The 22,074-nt window shown below is 49.1% G+C and overlaps 1 protein-coding gene across 2 annotated transcripts; it reads left to right on the top strand.

Annotated features, from left to right (window-relative positions):
• The first annotated feature begins 2,631 nt into the window (after positions 1-2,631).
• On the top strand, positions 2,632-21,412 carry LOC119391140 (uncharacterized). Of its 2 annotated transcripts, XM_037658816.2 has the most exons (3): positions 2,632-2,991; positions 4,776-5,205; positions 19,880-21,412. In XM_037658816.2, the coding sequence occupies exons 1-3, from the start codon at positions 2,762-2,764 to the stop codon at positions 21,056-21,058; spliced, it is 1,839 nt and encodes a 612-aa protein (XP_037514744.2). In that variant the 5' UTR covers positions 2,632-2,761; the 3' UTR covers positions 21,059-21,412. The 2 variants fall into 2 exon arrangements, with proteins under 2 accessions (XP_037514744.2, XP_049270495.1); XM_049414538.1 differs by lacking the exon at positions 4,776-5,205 and having other exon boundaries at positions 19,447-21,412.
• Positions 21,413-22,074: the final 662 nt, after the last annotated feature.

Below are 22,074 nucleotides of genomic sequence, written 5' to 3'. Positions count from 1 at the left end.
TATACATCCCATTAACGAAACGGCCACGAGAGCACAGTCTTATATATATATATCTGGGGTTTAACGTCCCAAAACCACGATATGATTATGAGAGACGCCGTAGTGGAGGGCTCCGGAAATTTCGACCACCTGGGGTTCTTTAACGTGCACCTAAATCTAAGTACACGGGCCTCAAATATTTTCGCCTCCATCGAAAATGCAGCCGCCGCGGCCGGGATTCGATCCCGCGACCTTCGGGTCAGCAGTCGAGCGCCATAACCACTAGACCACCGTGGCGGGGCAGCACAAAGTCGTAGGCGGCTGGACAGGCAGGCGGGCGGGCGGGCGGGCGGGCGGGCAGGCAGGCAGGCAGGCAGGCAGGCAGATAGATAGATAGATAGATAGATAGATAGATAGATAGATAGATAGATAGATAGATAGATAGATAGATAGATAGATAGATAGATAGATAGATAGATAGATAGATAGATAGATAGATAGATAGATATGGATGGATGGATGGATGGATGGACGGACGGACGGACGGACGGATGGGATACGCTCAAAATCGCAGAAGTTCGCTAAGAAATGCTTCGCATATAAAACGGTGGGAGGCAGCTCTGTCCAGCTCGGATTCGAAGACCCAAGAGGCCCTCGTGAAGCATGCGAGAACAGCGGCCCGCGCCTATGTGATCCCGGACTAAGTGTCCAACTCGCTGATCTTATAACTGAAAGACGAAATAAACATTTTATTGTCTCTCTACCTACCTGCCTGCCCTCATTTTTTGGCCAATCGCGCGTTGTGCTTATGAGTCACGCTTACTAAAAGAAGAAGAGGAAAAATGACTTTCGGTATCGTTGGACAAGGCCATACTTTTATTTGCAAATCTTTTTCTGTTTTCATTATTGTTATTATTACTTCAAAATGCGACCCGTAGTTCGTGGCCCATCGCTCTTAGTGGGTGCGTGCCAGCAGTAATAAGAGATTATCATCATCACCAGCAACGACCGATGAAGACGGTGTTCCATAATCGTGCACGAGCACCTGTACCAGCGAGCCTGTGCAGTCAACTGCCGATCGAAACACGTAAGAAATGCCTAAACATTTTCACGCTGAGTATTACGCGTAACTACACCTCTGAGTCATATGTTCCAACGCAAGCGTTCTTTGCCGACTTGCCGGTCAACCTCACACAAGACGCGATCATCGGGTTGCGCCCGGGCGTTCCGTCGATGTGGCGTCAACTTGTCACCATTATGTCAGCAATATGTCACCTGAGGCTGGCGTTTGAACGAGCGCATTTCCTATATGTCTTATGTGGATCATTTCTGAAGGGGATTTGGTAACAGGATTCGCGGGACATATCGATGCCACTGTCCAGAAATCATAGTTTGCGCCCGGGTGTTCCGTTGATGTGGCGTCAACTTGTCACCAATATGTCAGCACTGTGTCTCCTGACGCTGGCGTTTGAAGGAGCGCCAATAGAAACAATAAAAACCTTCGGTCCAATCGAGGATCGAACTTTCGCGTGGCAAGCAGGTGTCCTACCACAAAATTAGCCCATTCGGCGATTTGGAGGAGCATTGGCGAGGCCATCAAACTGCGTTCATGCTAAAGACACACACACACACACACACACACACACACACACACACACACACACACACACACACACACGCACGCACGCACGCACGCACGCACGCACGCACACACACACACACACACACACACACACACACACACACACACACACACACACACACACACACACACACACACACACACACACACGCAAGCAGCTCCAAAATGGACAACTATGTCAACCTAGCGGAAAACACATCAAAGAGCAAACATTATAGCCTCCGAGATGGCAAACGCGCCGCGCGCCCGCCAACTCGGAGGCCATGCGACTACAGCAGAGCCCTTGCTAATCGATGAGTGCCGGCGAGACATTCATGTCAAGTAGTCGCTCTCATGTCAGGGTTGTCTTGGAGACGCCGACGCTGGGTCTCCGCTTCTCGAGCTCGAAGTTCTGCGTCATTTTGGCGTCGTTGACGCCTGTGATCGACATCACGACGACGACGCTTCATTTCAGTTTCCCTGGCTCTCAGCAAGGCATCTTCATGGCGTTGTTGGCACTTGACCTCCGCTTTCCTGGCCTGACCAACGTTTATACATAAACGTTGGGCCTGACCACGTCGCACGCGCGTGTGTCTGTGCGCGCGTGCGTGTGTGTGTAAGAACACACATGAATAAGTGTGCACTTAGTGGTTGAAGTGCGCACTAGGGGCCGGATTTCGCTGTCGCGTTCAACTCTTAAAAACGATGCTTAAGGGTCCCCCAATTTTTTCTTCCGCGGTTATGTTTCAACACATGATGACCGCATGCGGTGCCTCACGAAAAAAATATGCTTGAGACCAGCCCCGCTTTTTCGACCAAAGCGTTATTAATCACAATAAGCGAGCAAAAAAATGCGAGTACCATTTAGCAAAGTCCAAACATTCTATTCCTTGTGAAGGCGCGGGCCGCTAGCGACACCTCCGCGGACCGCGTGTTTGAGACCCCATGATTGATCTCCCTTACTGCGTTGCCTATTCAGCTGCAGGGTGAAGTTACACGGACATGGACACCTCGGCGATGGACTTGAAGACCTCCCGCCGGCAGCTTGTGACATGGCGCCAGTATAGTTGTCTGGCGATTCTCGCGGCGTTGTTCATAGTGTGGACACTCAGCAGGCAACCGGGGTTGACTCAGCGTTGGTTCACTGCTCGGCATCCCAGAATGCTGAGCGCACGAGGGATGGTTACGCGGACCACCACACGCCCAGTGCGTCGTCGTACTACACGCGTCGCCACTCGTGTCATGCGACCAATCCCGGTAGGCTACCGTATTGGAACCAAGGGCTGCACGATACCCGAATTCAACGCTTTCGACTCGACCATCAAGCGGCACTATCGCCACAACCCTAACATCAGCTGGTGCCACGGGAAGCCGAACTTCCTCGCAATCAGGTGTGGTTCCACGTTGTGGCATTGCACTTATTTAGAACGACGGTTCCGTCATTGTCAATATAGAAGAAGCTAGTCGCGTATAACAAGTTTGTATACGGAAGAAAGCTTCCTGCACAAGATACATCGATCCAACTCCCCGGAATGCCATTGTGGTCAAGCAGAAGAAAATGTTCGCCATATTCTTTTGGAGTGCGTTAAATACGCGAATGAAAGAGAAAAATTAAAGAAAAAATTAGCAAGTTTGGACAGACGGCCCCTCACATTAAAGAAATTACTTGGAACATGGCCTGAGATGCATCTTCAGAAAAAGGCGAACATCTTCCTGACAGATTTTTTAGTGGAGACCGGACTGGATAAGCGCCTGTGATAGACAGCCAGGGCTTGATTTATATGAAATGTGTTAGTGCATAGACTGATAGTAGAAAAGGAAGGTGTGCGGGTGAACAGTTTATGACAGTGTGAACTGCTGCAAGCAAACTGTGTATTGGTATGATATGTGAAGTGGTTTCAGTGAGTGTTCATGTTTAGGTACCGTTCAGTATTATTTTTTTCGCTGCATAACTTCGTGATATGGAGTAGCCGAGGCAATATGGACCTCAACCTCTCCACAGCAAAACAGTTAGAACAGAACAGAACAGAACAGAACAGAACAGGTCCGTGCATGTAGATGAGGCAGCAAGGCAAACGATAATATTGAATGACTAGGTCCCCTGCGTTACCTTTCGTGCTCTTGTGAATAGGTATAAAATGAACACTTACATCGCGTAGTCGACTCCTAATCCAGGGATATGATCAGTGAAAAATATATGCGAGTAGTTCTTCTGAAGAGAATACATGCTTTGTATAAGTTGAGAAGAGACGCTCGGCAAAACGGTGAAATACGACGGATACGAGACTTGGCAAAAAGAAAAAGGAGTCTTTAAAGGGACACTAAAGAGAAACAATGATTGATAAATTGTACTTTGATAACTATAATGTCGTTCCACATCATAGGCGTATTATTAAAGGAAAAAATGAAGTTCAAGGTTTCATTTTTAAATTTCGCGCCAATATCTTCATGCGTGAGGTCACGGATTTCAAAGTGTACTTGTCGTACTATTCGTCGTATTTACCGTTTAGTAACTACGTAGGCCCTACTAGGCGCCGTCAAAATGTGTGACGTCACGGCGAATGGTGCGGAAACTTCAAGGTGGCGTTGCTGGCGTCGCCACCCACATTTTCTTTTTGCGCGATGTCTAGGTTACTAAGCGTCTTCTCGCTGTAAGCATGGTGTTTTTGGTATCGTGGAAGAGTAGTTTACTAATACGAGAAAAATCATTTTGCTCTTTAGCGCCCCTTTAACCTGTTCAAAACTTAATTGAACACCTTCAGATTCATGCGCATAGCGGAACTTAAACCGTGATGTTCTTCGAATGAAGGTCTGGCACGCCTTAGACGCAATTTTTAACACGATAGCATGTGGCAGAAATTCCGGCGTTGTCCGTGAGAAAAAATCGCGATGGACGCAAGTAATAAAAATATATATGTTCGAGCCGGAGACGAACCGAGGTCTTCTGCGTTGCAGTCCGTTGTCCTACCGGAGGGCCACGCCAGTGCTTGAAACTGCTTCGGAAGAATAAACACCGAATCTTCCTTGGCAGTTGTCTAAGTTATGCGTAAGCGTAGCGTTTTATTGTAGGTTGTAACCTTACCAAAGGCGTTGTTTTCGGGCGGCATCGGCATGGTATCTTTCATCTTTCTAGCGCGCTCGTCAGCGTCCAAAAGTAGACCTCATCTCTGTGCAGGCACGGCTTCGTAGACGTTCTCGAAGACAAGCTTGGCAAGCACAACGTGCTTCCGGAAGACTTGCTGTGCTTCTACCGGGAAATGCAACGAAACCAGTATTCATCGCAACCGGACGAAGTGACCTTTTATGGCAACCGACAGCTGCTTCATTTCGACAAGCCGTTGAAGGAGGAGTTCGTCTCCGTCGAGTGTGCCACGAAACAGTCGCCAAACCGCACCTTTCACCAACAGTACCTGCTCAACGCGGTAATCAAGAAGCATGTCGAAAAGCGCTGCTCAAAGACCAACCGCACGACGCCGCACAATCTCAGCGTTCTTGTGCTTGGACTGGACTCGGTATCGTATCTTCATCTGGAAAGGCATCTTCCCGAGACAGTGAAGTTCGTGCGCGAGAAGCTGGGGGCTTTCGAGCTGCGCGGATACACCAAGGTTGGCCTCAATTCCTACCCGAACCAGCGTGCTCTCGTCACGGGCCTCGACTTCGACGAGACGCTAGAGTACGCGCCGGACGGATTCTACGACAGCCTCGCTTCGCGCATGATCTGGCAGCAGTATTCCGAAAGGGGCTACCGAACGATGCTCGTCGAAGACTGGGCTTTGTACGCTATCTTCAACCACTTCGCTCACGGATTCCGGTTTCCTCCGACCGATTACTATCCCCACAACGCCATCCTGGTTATGGAGAAAGCCTCCAAGTGGATTACGGAAAATGTTCGGGTGCCCCGATGTTTAGGACCGAAGCTGCTAGCTGAGGAAATGTTGGACTACCTCATTCGTTTCACGCAGTTAATGGACGAGAGGCCCTTCTTTGCGTATTTGTGGGTGAACGAAATCACGCACGACGATCTGAACATGGCGGCGCTTGCCGACAAACCTTTCCGGCGACTCCTCGGATCGCTGCTCTCTTCCGGCGTGTTCAACCGCACGGTTCTCGTTTTCGTCAGCGACCACGGCAAGCGCTTTGGCGAATCGCGTTACTCGTTCATCGGCAAGTTCGAGGACCGGCAACCGTTCGCCTACGTCGCCTTCCCGAAGTGGTTTCTCGAGCAGAATCCGAAAGCAGCTCGCAGTCTTCTCGCCAACCAAGTGCGCCTGACCACTGCATACGACGTGCACGCCACGCTCGTCGAGCTGTTGGACTACCCAAGCTCCGAGCAACCACACACCACGTACGGCCGTAGCTTGCTGCACGAAATACCGGTGACAAGAACATGCGCTGACGCGCACATCCGGCCGCACTGGTGCGCTTGCAACGTCCTCGGCGACGTCATCGTAAGCGAGAAAATGGCCTGGTCAATGGGCGAGCAGGTTATTTATCGGTTAAACAAGTTAATGCCGCAGGAGCCGGGGAAGTGCGCCCGGCTTCGTGCTCACAGCGTTTACGATGTGACGGCGTTGCAGGCGGCGACACGGACTGGGGAGGCGCAAGAAGCCGCTTATTACTGGGTCACCGTTCAGGCGTTGCCGGGCAATGGTCTTTTCGAGGGTACCGTACGTGTTAGTGGCGACAACATGACCGCGCTGGGCGATGTCAGCCGTATCGACATATTTACCGGCCCCATCTGCGTGTTTGATGCACACTTTATCGGGCTATTTTGCCAATGTCTGAAGCAATAAAGGCCTCATTTCGTACAGAGGGGTGGTTGGGGATGATTACACACTCCCCCAACCCCGCTGATACTTTTGCACTCTGCATATATGCCGAACGCACACATGCACATACGTATAGGTGTCTCGAACACCCCTCCCCCACATCACCCCCTCTCGAAATAATGTTCTGGCTACGCCACAGCCTCGCTTATTAAGGCGAAAGCCTTACGGGTCTCTCGAGTCAAGAGTCCGGCGAACGCCGTAAACACGAATGACAAAAAAGTACGTCATATGATGTCATGCTGGGACGTCATTGTAGACGTCATCATGTGACGTAATCTGTTCGCGTCATCACATGATTTTAACGCTTGGTAGAAAGTGCGCCGGTCCCGGAGTTAGTGGAATACCACGTAAGGTCCAGAAACTTCAGGGGGAGGAAGGGGGGGGGGGGGATAAGAACAATGCAGTCTACTGAGAACTACGAAGTAATTTAATGAACGTCTCTTGAGAGCAGGGGCTTTCTGCTTTGTTTTTCTTGACGTTGCCCGCATTGCGATCCGTCTGGTAAGGAGGCCATTGTCTTAGCGATCAGCCAACAATTTCGTGGTTATGGTGTCGTGTGCTCTTTGTAATAGGTTTTGGGAAGTTTTTCTTGAGCAGTTCACGAGTAGCCGTTTGCCGATATGATTTGTTAAGTGCCGTCGAGTCGCTGACATCTCCTGCTGGCACCATGCACGAGTATACGCCCAGCAGTGAGACGTATTTAACAATGCCATTTAAACTCTACGGCATGCAGTGCGTTTTGTGTTGCTTGTTAATTGTTCAGCTCGATCAGCCGGTGACAAAGCTTCGCAACATTGCCTGAAATGGCATCTATACAGAACGTATAGGTTGAATTGGTAATAGCGGCTCGTTTTACAAGTTTTGACAAAAACGGAAAGTATCGTAGCTTTGCCAATCCTATCACGATGCCTCGCACATGGATATATAGACAGTTGCGAATTGAAGGAAACGATGTCAACCAAAGAAAAATTAAGGCAGGTTCGCACTATGGGTGCCAGCCTGAAGGAAGTGCGGAGCTGGGCAGCCTTCTTTGTTTCTCTTCGCTTTTCTCTTTCTTTCCTCCTTTCTTTATGTTTCTCTTTTTCCGTTTTTTTTTTCTGTCTCTTTTTTTCTATTTCTATTTATTTCTTCCTTCTCTATCTATTTGTCTTGCTCCGTTTATTTTTCTTCCTATCTTTTCCTTTCTCTTTCTCTGTATTTCTCGCTTGCTTCCTCTTTTTTTATATTTTTATACATGCCTGCGTTACGCCAAGCGATGACAGCATACGACAGCCCGGGCCCCTAAAGTGCTCCGCACTTATCGTCAAGGCGCCTCGAAGATAAAAGGAAGAAGACTTCTCCTTATGACAGATATATTTGTTCGTTTGGCAGTCCGTAGGACTGAAAAACTCGTCGCCAGAATTGTAGCTCTAAAGAATCTGGATTTTTGTTTCTCTCTCATATGTCCTCTAGGTCCACGACCCCCCTTCCTTACATTAGCAGGCATATAGACCAGAACGTTTGCCAGGCGAACTTAAAATTTGAAGCTGAAATCTTTGTCCTTTTTTTTTCTTTTTTCTCATGCGCATTTCTCTCTTTCCGAATAACACTCGTCGCTGTATTTCTTTTCTGGAAATATGGTCAGCGCCTGTTCTACGTCATAAGAAAGCGTAGTTGTGCAGCATCTATTACGTCATTTTGTGTCTGAATTTTAATCTCGGCGCTTCAAGTGTTGTCACAACCTTAGTTGTGTTTTTTATGGCGCTACCAGCCACGGCCGGACTGGAAAGGCGCAAGCGTTACTGCGGAACGCTCGCGCGACTTTCCAGTCCGGCCGTGTTACCAGCTAAGTTATTGTGGAGCATGGACCACTGGCAGCCTAGTCGTGGGCACCAGTAGTAATAATCTTCGGACAAATAAAATTTATACAACTCAACGACAGATTCACTACCGAACGGGGTTGTCTGTAAATTAAAAAAAAAACAAGAAAAACAAAAACAAATATAACACAAAAAAAGATGTGTCAAGGGTTGCATATGATAGATATGATAGAGAAGCATAAGTTTACTGCAGGAAAGGGCCAATTAACCACCCGGATAGTCAAGGTAAGTTAATTAAATGGTGATAGGTGCACATCGAAACTACAGAAACGAAAAGGTTGGTTGCTCTAGGTTTACATAGCAAATTGACGTTTGTTGAATACGTAGCACATAAGCGAATGGCTGCGTAATACACTTCGAATTGTTAAATAACATTAATTAATGGTCTAATTAGACTGCAAAAAACCCTTTCCCAGTAGAGTTCGGAGGACGGCGTTTCGGGGTGTTGGCACCTATCCAACAGCTGACTCATCGACTCATAGTTGACTCCTAGTGTACACCTTTGTAAATGGGGAGGGAAGGATTGACGTCACTCCAGTTGTGTGCGTCCCGCCTCCCCCTCACTCCACGGCGTTCGTGGTGTGCGTGCGCACTCCCCCACCTTTCTATTTTCCTTTTTCCATCAAGAACCTCTTCTCGGTGTTTGCGCGTTGCCGCGCGCCGGCTCCGTGGTGACGTCAACGCCGTGTGGCGGGTAACGTGCGCTTCGCGCGGCGCTCGCCTGGCGGCGCGCCACTGAACTTCGCGTTAAGGTCCCTGTATTTTTAAACGTAGCGACTACACGCGCCCTCTCGAGTGGTCCAAGGAGCAGCGATAGCAGACGACGCGCCGCTCGCTTTCATGCATATTGCGGGCGCCTGAAACCGAACTCGGTGCTCCCTTCAACCGTTAAATTATTAACATAAGTGGCCTAAGATGCTCATCAATTATCAAACTACAGGGACAGTAACTTTAACAAGCACGGATCACGTTAAACATTGAAATAAAAACGCGTGCGTTTCCGAAGCAGGTTCCGAGCGGGTTCCCCACAGCAGCTGTCATGCTGGACATTTATTCTTTTTTCTTTGCATATTTTGACATTCAGCGTTACCTGAAGTACAGGTGGTATTTGGGTGGGCTAAAGTTTTCTAGTTCCAATAAAATAGGTATGTAGTGACCGTACTGCTACTTTCGGAAACCGGCTACCTTTCGGCGTGTCTTCGGCGCCTGGTATTTTTCAGCGAATAATGGACACCATGCTCAAAGATCTCAATGGTGTCGCATGCTATTTGGACGTTATTCTAGTGACCGGAAGGACTAGAGCCGAACACCTACAGAACTTGGAAGCAGTTCTAACCCGTTTGGAAAGCCGGGGAGTTCGACTAAGAGCTGAGAAATGTTTATTTTTTTTCAGAAGGAATTGACCTACTTGGGGCACAAGTTGAGTGCCGATGGCATACATTCCACGACGGACAAGACTGATGCCATTGTAGCCGCGCCAGAGAACAAGCAGCAGCTTCGCTCTTTGCTCGGAGACGTAAACTATTACAGAAAATTTCTACCTCAACTGGCTACGCTGGCCCATCCTCTGTACAAATTGCTGCGTGACGACCAAGCATGGGCGTGGACCAGCTAGTGTCAAACGGCCTTTGATGACATTAAGGCTGCGTTGGCGCCTACGGAAGTTCTGGCTCACTATGATCCTCAAAGACCACTTCAAATGGCTTGCGACGCATCTCATTACGGGGTAGGTGCTGTGCTTTCTCATATTTTTGCTGATGGCACGATTCGCCCTGTTGCTTACGCTTCACGGACGCTGTCCGATGCTGACCAGAAGTATAGCCAGATCGAGAAAGAAGCGCTAGCTATCGTCTTCGGCGTTAAGAAGTTTCACTAATATATTTACGGGCGCCCGTTCACACTGATAACGGATCATAAACCACTGCAGACTATTTTGGGCCCTAAATAGTCTGCAAAATAGTCTGGCATACCAACTTTGGCAGCAGCAAGACTTCAACGTTGGGCAGTGACGTTGTCTGCCTACACGTACTCCTTGAAGTTTCGACCGGCAAATGAAAATCTAGAGGCTGCCTGCTTGTCGCGCTTGCCATTTCGTCAGGAGTCCGCTAATGATGCAGAGGAAACGTTTTACTCGTTACGCTTGCAATCAGTGCCGGTAACACACGAAGATATTGCACGTGCAACCTCGCATGACCAACTTCTTTGCAGAGTACTCGAGCTCACAAGTACGGGGTGGCCTAACTTTACGGACGACGTGGAGCTCAAGCCTTTCTTTGAGAGGCGGACGCAGCTGACCACACACCAAGGCTGCCTCCTGTGGGGTATGTGTGTTGTGGTGCCTGCAAAGCTGAGGTCTCTGGTTCTACAAGAACTTCACGACGGTCATCCAAGTATTGTGCGATCCAAAGAGTTGGCCCGCAGCTATGCTTGGTGGTCTTCAATTGACGAGGTTCTTGTGTCTCACGTCAAAGGATGCAAACCTTGCCAGGAGAAGCGTAGTGCCCCTAACAGTGCTCCTTTGCACCGATGGTCGTGACCAAACATCCCCTTGGAAGCGAGTGCACATCGATTTTGCTGGGCCTTTCCGGCAGCACATGTTCTTAGTTGTGGTTGATGCGCATTCTAACTGGCCAGTTGTGTGCATCATGAAAAACACAACTAGCACGGCAGCCGTTGATCGTCTTCGCGAAATGTTTAGCCGCTTCGGTTACCCGACAACAATCGTGTCTGACAACGGGCCACAATTTAAGTCTGCCAAGTTCCAGACGTTTGTTCGAGAGATAGGAGCGCGCCACGTCACAACAGCGCCTTATCAACCAAGTTCGAATGGCTTGGCAAATCTTTTCGTTCAGTCCCTGAAGACGGCCATGAAGAAAGATTTAAGCACTGGAAACCTGCAGGCCAGCCTTAACAGCTTCTTACTTGCTTATCGGAATACAGCCCACGCTACGACGAAAGAAGCGTCGGCTAACCTTATGTTCGGTCGCCGTCCTCGTTCCAAACTGGACATTCTCAAGCCAGAAGTAGAGGAATTAGTTTGCCACCAAAAATTTATTCAGACCAGCCAATGCAGCTCCAAAGCTCGACAGTTTGCTGTAGGCGACTGTGTTCTTGTTCGAAATTACAGAGGACCACCCAGATGGCTTCCGGGTACTGTGGTACGGCAGAAAGGACCCGTTTCGTATGCCGTCAAGGTACACACGCCAAGGGGCCTGGCCGTGTGGCATTGTCACCAAGACCAGCTTCTCCTGGGTGCAGCTGACGTCTCCAAGGGTGAGGAGAACGAGGACACCTTCTGGGAGTTCTCGGACGCCACTGCAGAGACAGCTACGGCAGTGCCCGCAGCCTCCAAGGCAGCACCACCAGTACGAAGATATCCCGTACGCAATCGACGAGCGCCAGATCGCTACACGCCATCTTAATTTTGTGTAACGGTAGCTCCCCACAATTTAAGCGGGAGGAAATGTGATGTATGCGATAGCGCCACGTGTTGTTGATAAGAGCGACCAGCTAAGCTGCCCAGTAATCATGTGACCCGACTGCGATAACTATAAAGCCGGCATGGCCGTCCTACTTGCGGCACGATGTAGCAACAAATAATAATAATATCTGGGGTTTAACGTCCCGAAACCACCATATGATTATGGGAGACGCCGTAGTGGAGGGCTCCGGAAATTTCGACCACCTGGGGTTCTTTAACGTGCACCTAAATCTAAGTACACGGACCTCAAACATTTTCACCTCCATCGAAAATGCAGCCGCCGCGGCCGGGATTCGATCCCGCGACCTTCGGGTCAGCAGTCGAGCGCCATAACCACTAGACCACCGTGGCGGGGCGATGTAGCAATAAAGTGCTTGCTACTGTCTACGTTCGTCTTCGGGCTTTGGACGTAACACTGCCCAGCTCGGATTCGAAGACTCAAGAGGTCCTCGTGAAACATGCGAGAACAGCGGCCCGCGCCAATGTGCATGATCCCGGACTAAGGGTCCCGCTTGGTGATCTTGTCACTGAAAGACCAAAAAAAAAAAAAAAATATTTTCTCTCTCTACCTACCTGCCTGCCCTCATTTCTTGGCCCATCGCGCGTTGTGGGTATGAATCACGCGTACTAAAAGAAGAAGAAGAGGAAAAAAAAAAGGAGTTACGGTATCGTTGGACAAGGACACATTGTTATTTACACGGTTTTTTCTTTTCTGTTTTCATTATTGACATTAGCTCAACATACGACCCGTTGATCGTGGCCCATCGCCCGTAGTGGGTGCGTGCCAGCAGTAATAAGGGATTATCATCAACATCAACGACCGAGGAAGAAGGAAGCGTTCCATAAGCGTGCACGAGCGCCTGTACCAGCGAGCCTGTGCAGTCAAGTGCCAATCGAAAAACGTAAGAAATGCCTAAAATTTCTAACCCGGAGTGTTCCACATAACTACGCCTCTAACTATTTTAGGTTCTGACGTAGGGGTTCTTTGCCGACTTGCCCATCAATCTCGTACATGACGCGATGGTCAGGTTGAGTCCGGGCAATCTGTCGATGTGGCGTCAGCTTGCCCCGGTATACGCTTCGTGTATATGGGTTGACTTAGCGCGGCGGTATATAGCTGAACTTTCTTAAACAGTTAGGGTTAATTGAAGTTACTTAATCCAGCTTCTCGTTCTAGCTTTCATCAACCATCCTTGTTTGGCAGTGGCAGTTAACGCAGCATTGCACAACGTTGCAGCGTGTTTCTCAGCTTCGGCGTAGAACTGCCTCCTTCCGTTAATGTTACCGCTAGGGCTTTCGCACTTGCTGTTTAGTCCACTCTGAGCGCTTACGCGAAAAAGGTCAGCCAGCTCACGAAAGGCTGGAACAAGTAGCTCCAGTTAACTCTGACGCTTTAAGACTGCAGAAAGTTGAGCTATATATAGTTGGTATAGAACAGCGTTTGGCAGTATCGAAGATGCGTGTATCTTAGATACTATCTTAGATACTGGTTGGGTATCTTGTATCTGTATCGCGATACGTCTCGCAAGACGTGTATCAGTATCTGTATTTCCGATACATTCAATGATATATCGTGTATCTTAAGATGGAAGACACGGCATCGCTACACGACACGCGCGAAACAATTAACGTTGTCTGAACTCAGCTTCTCAAGCTGGTACTGCTGCCACTAAGCCACCTGAATAAAGATAAACGTATAGTGACATTATCTGATCCTTCCGCCAGAGCCCTCTAGCGAAGCCAGGCGACGAGGTCTGCGCGTCCCTATTGGTGGAGCATAGCCACATGGTGTAGCTCAGACCCTCTCGATAAAATCAAGCGCGCGGACGTCTGCGCCGTGCTGACCTTTTTTGTTTTCCTGATCTTGTTTTCCTTTTTAGCTTTGTCAGTGCCGTGACACTTGCTGCGCTGTGTACTCCAATGGGTGCGGCGTCTTTTGCACAAACTTTGAATGTCGCTGTAGACTTGTTACCGGAGTTTCTCTTGTGTGGTGCTTCGTTACGAAGTCTAAAGAATCCAAGAATGGGGTTGCTCTGCGTCTCGTGGCGTTCACACATCAGCGATCTGAAGGATCTCGTGAATGTAATTTTGACCTACATATTCGATGAGACTGACCTATACGGAAATGACGTTCTAGCAACTCTTGCACCACCGCTACCGATGCTAAATGTAATAAAAGAAGCATATACCTAACACAAGATATCTTGGCGTACCGTATCTTTTTCTTCCCGCTATTTTTATTTAAATAGCTTTTAAATTCATTAGTGCTTTCTTGGCTGCCCTCCTTTTGAATGACTTACATTATTTAGGTCTCTCTATTTTTTACCGTCTGTTTACAGTATTATGTCTTTTGTAACGTGTTGCCGAAATAAGCTCTCGGCTTTATTCCTACTTTTAACTGTCTGCGCCATTTCTGCTGCTGTTTGATTATTTACATTCCGCTCGAGTTTATTGCTATGTCAAGGCGATGTTGAGGACAGACATATATTGATACGGGGGTGCCTGGAGTATACAGTAACAAAAATTCTGCTTACGACTTCGTAAAATAGCGAAATTGAGTTTCAGTTATAATAACGGAAATCATTATGAACCATATTGAAGATGTTATGAAGAAGGTTCGAGGAGCATTGTTGTACCAAATCCACAGTTTTTCTCATGAGCGTCCCAACGAGCTGTTTTATGATATTTTCCATAGTCAATGAGTTTTCTGTTGTCTAGCCTTGGCAGGTGAGTTGACGATAATTCATGCCTAATCGTCACAGCTATTAGGTGTGCCACCTGTATCGTGTTTCTGTTCTTATTCAATGTGATTGTTCGGTAACCGCCTTCCTATTTTGGTTAGATGTATATTTGCTTTCCTTTTTAGGTGTCCTCTTTGTTCTTTTTTTGTTTTTGCCGTTGATAACCATGCGATGGAAGCTGTTGGTGGCAAGTAGGAATAGCGACGGTGTCCTGCAATGCTTTCTGCAAATATACAGTACGTCTGAGACGTTTCTGGGCTGCACAATGTTATGTCGTAGAAGAATAAATGTTGAAAGATTGCACCTTATTGAGTATGTCGCTAACGAGCGTTTTTCACCAGCAGATAATTAGGATATGAAAAGTCAGTGTAGTTTTATGTACTCCTACAAAAATCCAGTTATGAACTCTCTTCTAAAATGCATCATGGCTGCTCACAAAGCCAAGCTTAAAATTACGCTCTGCTGGATACCGGGACACTGCAACATAGCCGGAAATGAGGCAGCGGACCAACTTGCGAAGTCAGCTGCACTCCGCAGTTCAGTAGACATAGATGTCTTGCCGTATGAGGACCTGAGGCCACACATCAGAAAGAAAATTCGTAGGCAATGGCAAGAAGAATGGAACACGGCAAGCGAAAACAAACTGCACACAATAAAACCGATAGTCGGACGATACGCTACCGAAAGACGTAACAGACACCAGGAGGTTGCTCTGTGCAGGCTTAGGATCGGCCACACACACGCGACACACTCACATCTTTTAAATAAATCCCCAGCACCGAACTGTGCAAAATGTGGTGATCCGCTGTCCGTCGTTCATGTCTTAATCATGTGTCCGTGGCTCGAACCAGAAAGGAGACGTCACTTCCCAGATGTGTTCACATCCCACATACCGTCACACCCATCCCTTTTTCTTGGTGACGAGCCCATGTTCCCCCGAAAAAGTGTTTTTAACTTCTTAGCTAGCGTAGGCTTCTTACGTTCCATTTCATACTCTCACTAATCTCAGCCTTCTCTCAATCTTGAGGGAATCACTGAGATTTCTAGTTCAGACGTCATGCAGCACGCACTCCTTGTCCTGACAAGGACTGCTGCCGAGGCTGCGTGACTTCGTAAAGCCCACAGCTTGTGCCCGCTTTGAAACTCATCGCACACAATCTTTTCCTTTAATTATTTTAGGCCCTATACACCACAGTTTTATTTTATTCGTCACCTTGAGTACCACACTTTTTACTTCAGTCGACCAATAACCCTGTGTTTGGCGCTCTTTGGCCTGAGTTGCCCTTGCGCCACTAAAACCTACCATCATCGTATACACGAAGCGTCTCAAAAAACGTTGCTGCCAGCGTTGTTGCTGCTGTACACCTACCTATCCGGTGATCCGGTATTGTGGATACGGTAATGCGTTTACGGACAAGGTGCAACACAACGGTATTTGCGCCATCGTGCGGAGCCTTCTTATTGAAGTGCTTGCAACTAGATGGCAACCTCCAGCTGGTCGTCAAGCAGAGCAGCGACTCCCATCAATTACGAAAGCGACAAGCAAGAACCACTGACAGGGCAGTGTACAAACAGCTGTCATGTTAAGCACCTAAAACAACCCCAATAGGTTGTTTCCGAATGAACTAATATACTTTGAGCAAGAAATACAAAGCTTTTGAGATACTAACAGACATTTCGTTCAAATAAAACAAAGTTGGTCGCAGTTAAGAAATTGTTTTTGGGAGTTCATTTTCTTGGCGGACATTCGACGCTTGTCGGAGTTTATTTCTCGTAAATTTCCAATTCTCCTAAATTCGGAGTTTAATTTTGCATTATTCTCAGTGCTCCAATATCTTAGACGAAATGATATCTGAACATGAAAACATCAGAACACACGAAGCTTATTATAGTTGTCAGGAAAGTTTGAACACACAAACACACATAAGCACAAGCACAAATACGTCAATACGAAACACCAACGTTCGTGCATACACAACCGTAAAGCTTCTCGATGCCGAAGAAGGCAGGGAAGGGATTTGGCTTGCGAAGGCTGCACGGGACGAGTGGCAAAGGTTTCACGTTCGCCTCCTCGCATCATGGTTTCGCGCCGCTTCAAAATATTGGTTTTCTCAGCTCGTAATGAACCAATTTGAAAAATTCTTGTGGTATAATGCTCTTCATTGAGCATGCAACAACTTCCAGTGTGTAACTACTATTCCTTATGTGACCTGGTGAGGAGCCCTTTAACGAGCACTGACATCGCAGAGTACACGGACTTCTACCATTTCGCCTCAACTGAAATGCGACCGCCGCGGCCTGGATCGAACCCGTGACCTTCGGTTCAGCAACCGAGCAGCGTAACTGATCTGTGGCGGATAGTTGTAATAGTCGCAAGCACACTTTACGAGGTCATTGTATTCCAAGACGTCTGACGCGCCCCAGTGCCGCCAGGGGACCGTATATCAAGATGTCGCGTCTCGCGCTCCTCCATCCGGGCGCAATAAGCCTTTTGTTAAATGTACGATGGATATATCTGTCGACGAGATACTGCTGACGTGAGGCAAAGTTTACATCGGCCAAACCGGCCGGTGTATCAATGACCGCTTCTAACATGCCCCTTCGATAGAGATTCGAGCAGGGTCATATTGGACCGTTAAAATCGGAGTTTATCGGATAAATCCGAATTGTCAAAAATTTTACCGGCGAGTGTTTATCGCACTTTTTCGGATATATCCGGAAACACTGAACCCTACGTATACCATGCATATATACCAAAGTCAATGCGCCATGTACCCAAGTCCACGGCCGTTGGCTGATTTGAGCATCGTAGCTGCATAGTTATCGCGGCCGCCGTGGGATGTCGCCACGTGCCCGCGCTCGCGCTCGCGATCGGACTGATAGTAAGCCGCGCGTTCGAAGCAGAAATGAAAAGTGCTCAAGGACATGACGCGCACTGATGAAGGGACGCATGTTCTTGCCCTCTTGTCATCCCCCTCCCTGCGTAGCTTTCAGCGCCCCCGCTGGCGCGAGAGGAGAGAGAAAGCGCTTAAAGGCGTATTCACACGAGGGAGAAATCGGCGAGGGACACGGGGGGGGGATTTCGGATCGCGTCACCACGTCGTCACGGTTTAGTGAGTGGGCGCGACCCCCACGCGACTCCTCGGAGGAGACGGGGACCTTTTCCCCGACAGGACAAACGATCCCCCGGCGGTGGGGGATATGGCGGAATTTCGGGCTCTTAATTGTTTGTCCACATTGTTGCACTTGCTCCTGCAGAGAGCGGCAGTGCGTGTCCGGTCTGCAGCTGCACACCCTAGCATGGTCGTCTGCAGCTCGTCGTCAACAGCTCGTCAAACGGGTGGTACAAGCCACCAGAGTAGTCTAGTAACACTGGTCTCCCCCTCCGTTCGCCTCGTCCGTGTGAGTGGGGGACACTTGTGGACACTTCTCCTCGCTAGCTGACGTCACTAGGCTCCGCCTTTATCTCCCGAGGATTTATCCCTGCGGCAAATCTCCGTGACTCCGCTCGTACTTGGCGGATTCCAAAACTTTTGCGGCAGTCGATTCGGCAGTTCTATTAAGAAGTCATTAGACGATTACTTGGAAAAGCGTTGCAGAGACCCTTTATGTGAATTGATACAGAACGGTTTTCATAACGTTTTCAGACGTTAAGAAGCTCGTCACCATACGTGACCGATCTCCCTTATTGCGTTGTCTACTCAGTTGCAGGGTGAAGTTACATGAACACCTCGGCGATGAACGTGGGGAAGACCTCGCGCAGGCAGCTCGCGTCGTGGCGCCAGTATGGTTGTCTGGTGACGCTCACGGCGTTGTTCATAGTCTGGACACACAGCAGTCACCTAGGGCATACAAGAGTGCTGAGTGCTCGGCATCCGAGACTGCTGAACGCACTATGGAGGGCTACGCGTACCACTGCACGACCAGCGCGTCGTCTTCCTACAAGTGTCGCCAGACGTGTCGTGCGACCAGCCCCGGTGGACCACCGTATTCGAACCGAGGGCTGCACGATACCCGAGTTCAACCCTTTCGACTCGACCATCAAGCGGCACTATCACCACAACCCTAATATCAGATGGTGTCACGGGAAGCCAAACTTCCTCAACATGAGGTGTGGCCGCACGTTGTGGCATTCCACTTATTTAAAACGACGTATAGAGCGAGCTGGTCGTGTATAACGAGGTTTGGGGGAAAGTTCCGTATAAATAACGCAGTAAGGCGAACGATAATGGTGAATGACTTAACTCCTCTGCGTTACCTTTCCTGCTCTTGAGAAAGGGTGTGAAAAGAACGCTGCCATGGCGTAGTCAACTGTTAGAGCAGGAGTATGATCGGTGAAAAATACAAGCGAGGAGTTGTTCTTTTGAAAAGAACACATCCTTCAGATTGGTTGCGAAGATACGCTCGGCAAGACGATGAAATATGACGGATAGAGGACTAAAATGCGTCTTTAACCTGTTCAAAACTTAATTGGATACCTTCAGCGTCATGCGCATAGCGCAACTTAATTTACGTTAACCGTGATGTTTTTCGAATGAATGTCTGTCTCGCCTTAGACGCAATTTTTAACACGATGGCCTGTCGCAGAAACTGCGGCGTCGACGACGTTGGTTGTGAGAGAAAACTCTCTGCTCCCCGTGAGCAAAAATCGCGATGGATGCAAGTAATAAAGATATAGGATCGAGCCGTAAGCGAACCTAGGTCTTCTGCGTGGCAGTCCGGTGTCCTACCACAGAGCCACGCCAGTGCTCGAAACTGTTTCGGAAAAATCCACGGTGCGAATTAGTCTAAGTAAGCGCAGTGTTTTGTTGTAGTTGTTACCTTCCTAGGAACGTTGGTTTCGGACGGCATCGGCATTGCGTCTTTCTTCTTTCTAGCGCGCTAGTCAGCGTCCAATAGTGTGGTGCGCTAACTTACGGACCTCGTCTCTGTGCAGGCATGGCTTCGTAGAGATTCTCAAGGACAATCTTCACAAGCACAGCGTGCTTCCGGATGACTTGCTGTGCTTCTACCGAGAACTGCAAAGAAGCCAGTATTCATTGCAACCACCGGACGAAGTGACCTTTTATGGCAACCGACAGCTGCTTCATTTCGACAAGCCGTTGAAGGAGGAGTTCGTCTCTGTCGAGTGTGCCACGAAACAGTCGCCAAACCGCACCTTTCACCAACAGTACCTGCTCAACGCGGTTATCAAGAAGCATGTCGAAAAGCGCTGCTCAAAGACCAACCGCACGACGCCGCACAATCTCAGCGTTCTTGTGCTTGGACTGGACTCGGTATCGTATCTTCATCTGGAAAGGCATCTTCCCGAGACGGTGAAGTTCGTGCGCGAGAAGCTGGGGGCTTTCGAGCTGCGCGGGTACAATAAGGTTGGCGACAATTCCTACCCAAACCAGCGTGCTCTCATCACGGGCCTCGATTTCGACGAGACGCTAGAGTACGCGCCGGACGGATTCTACGACAGCCTCGCTTCGCGCATGATCTGGCAGCAGTATGCTGAAAGGGGCTACCGAACGATGCTCCTCGAAGACTGGACTGTGTGCGCTATTTTCAATCAATTCGCTCACGGATTCCGGTTTCCTCCGACCGATTACTATCCGCACAACGCCATCCGGGCCATGGAGAACGCCTCCAAGTGGATTACCAGAAATTATCGACTGCCCCGATGTTTGGGACCGAAGCTGCTAGCTGAGGAAATGTTGGACTACCTCACTCGTTTCACGCAGTTAATGGACGAGAGGCCTTTCTTCGCGTACTCGTGGGTGAACGAAATCACGCATGGCGATCTGAACAGTGCTGCTCTTGCCGACAAACCTTTCCGGCGACTCCTCGGATCGCTGCACTCTTCCGGCGTGCTCAACCGCACGGTTCTCGTTTTCGTCAGCGACCACGGCACGCGCTTCGGCAAATCGCGTTACTCGTTCATCGGCAAGTTCGAGGACCGGCAACCGTTCGCCTACGTCGCCTTCCCGAAGTGGTTTCTCGAGCAGAATCCGAAAGCATCTCGCAGTCTTCTCGTCAACCAGCTGCGCCTGACCACTCCGTACGACGTGCACGCCACGCTCGTCGAGCTGTTGGACTACCCGAGCTCCGAGCGACTGCACACTGTGTACGGTCGGAGCTTGCTGCACAAAATACCGGAGACAAGGACGTGCGCTGACGCGAACATCCGGCCCCACTGGTGCACCTGCAATGTCCTCGGCGACGTCATCGTGAGCGAGAAAATGGCCTGGTCAATGGGCGAGCAGGTTATTTATCGGTTAAACAAGTTAATACCGCAGAAGCCTGGGAAGTGCGCCCGGCTCCGCGCCCGTGCCATCTACGATGTGACGGCGTTGCAGGCGGCGACACGGACTGGGGAGGCGCAAGAAGCCGCTTATTACTGGGTCATCGTTCAGGTGTTGCCAGGCAATGGCTTTTACGAGGGTACGGTACGTGTTAGCGGCGACAACATGACTGCCCTGAACGATGTCAGCCATATCTCCACATATGGCGGTCGTTTCTGCATGAAACAACATTTTATTGAGCGGTTTTGCCTGTGTCTGTAGCTATAAACGCCTTACTTTGTACAGAGCAGTAGTTGCGGATGTTTACGTTCCGATATTTTCGAACATACGTGCCCAAACACACACATGCACACATATATAGGGGTGTCGACCGCTGCCTATTCCCCCAGCCCCCCTTCCTCCTAAAATTAATGTTCTGGCTACGCCACAGCCTCACTTATGAAGGCGAAAGCCTTGCTTGTCACACCAGTCAGGCAGTCTGGCGACCGCCATAAACACGAATAGTAAAAGTAATTAGCGCAGCTTGAACAAAGCCGCGCAATGCTGGGGCTCAGCAGAGGTGGTGGGCTAGAAGCCGAAGAGGAAGAGGAGAACAAAGATGAAGATAATAAAGGGAGCGCGTGCCGGTTCATAAAGATGGTAGTTTTTCTAAGCCACACGGCAAACTATCTATACTTGCTATACTGTAGTTCTCTCTTTCTTTTTTTAAAGACGATAGTCTTTCTTGGGGAACTTAACTTAAACGCAGAAATTTTGGTCTGTCTTTCTGTCTGTCTGTCTTTCTGTTTGTCGGCACGTCCCTCGATTCAGCCACCCGGCCAAAGTTGAACCACTTGCCCGAGGGCCAGCCATCTTGAACTGGTATGGCTGTTCATATTTGTGAACGTTGTCGATCAAAAAGTAAATATCACGAATATCTGAGGCGCAACATCACTAGGTAAGTATTAGGTGGTGTGTACTTTTAATAGAAAATGCATACATACGCAATTCTAAAGACCCTAGTTTCTTAAGGTGCGCTGAAAATGCGACTGCGCTGAAACTTGCCTAATGCCATGGGGCGCCGCTCTGGCATTCCTGCTTTACCCAGGCGACGTGTAAATAAAAGAGTGTGAGTAGAGTACTCGTTGAGTGTGGACATTTCTTCTGCTTCGGCGCTTTTCGCCAAACCGCGTGTTCGGGCTGGCTGGCGTCCCCGCCGGTCTCGTTGGTCACCGCCGGTCTTCGCCTGCTGCTGCGCCGGGACTACCAGCCCGCAACACAGCACTCATGTTTCCCGA

This window comes from Rhipicephalus sanguineus, chromosome 4 (assembly GCF_013339695.2).
Source record: "Rhipicephalus sanguineus isolate Rsan-2018 chromosome 4, BIME_Rsan_1.4, whole genome shotgun sequence".
Taxonomy (NCBI): domain Eukaryota; kingdom Metazoa; phylum Arthropoda; class Arachnida; order Ixodida; family Ixodidae; genus Rhipicephalus; species Rhipicephalus sanguineus.
This window is presented reverse-complemented; position numbering and strand designations above follow the sequence as displayed.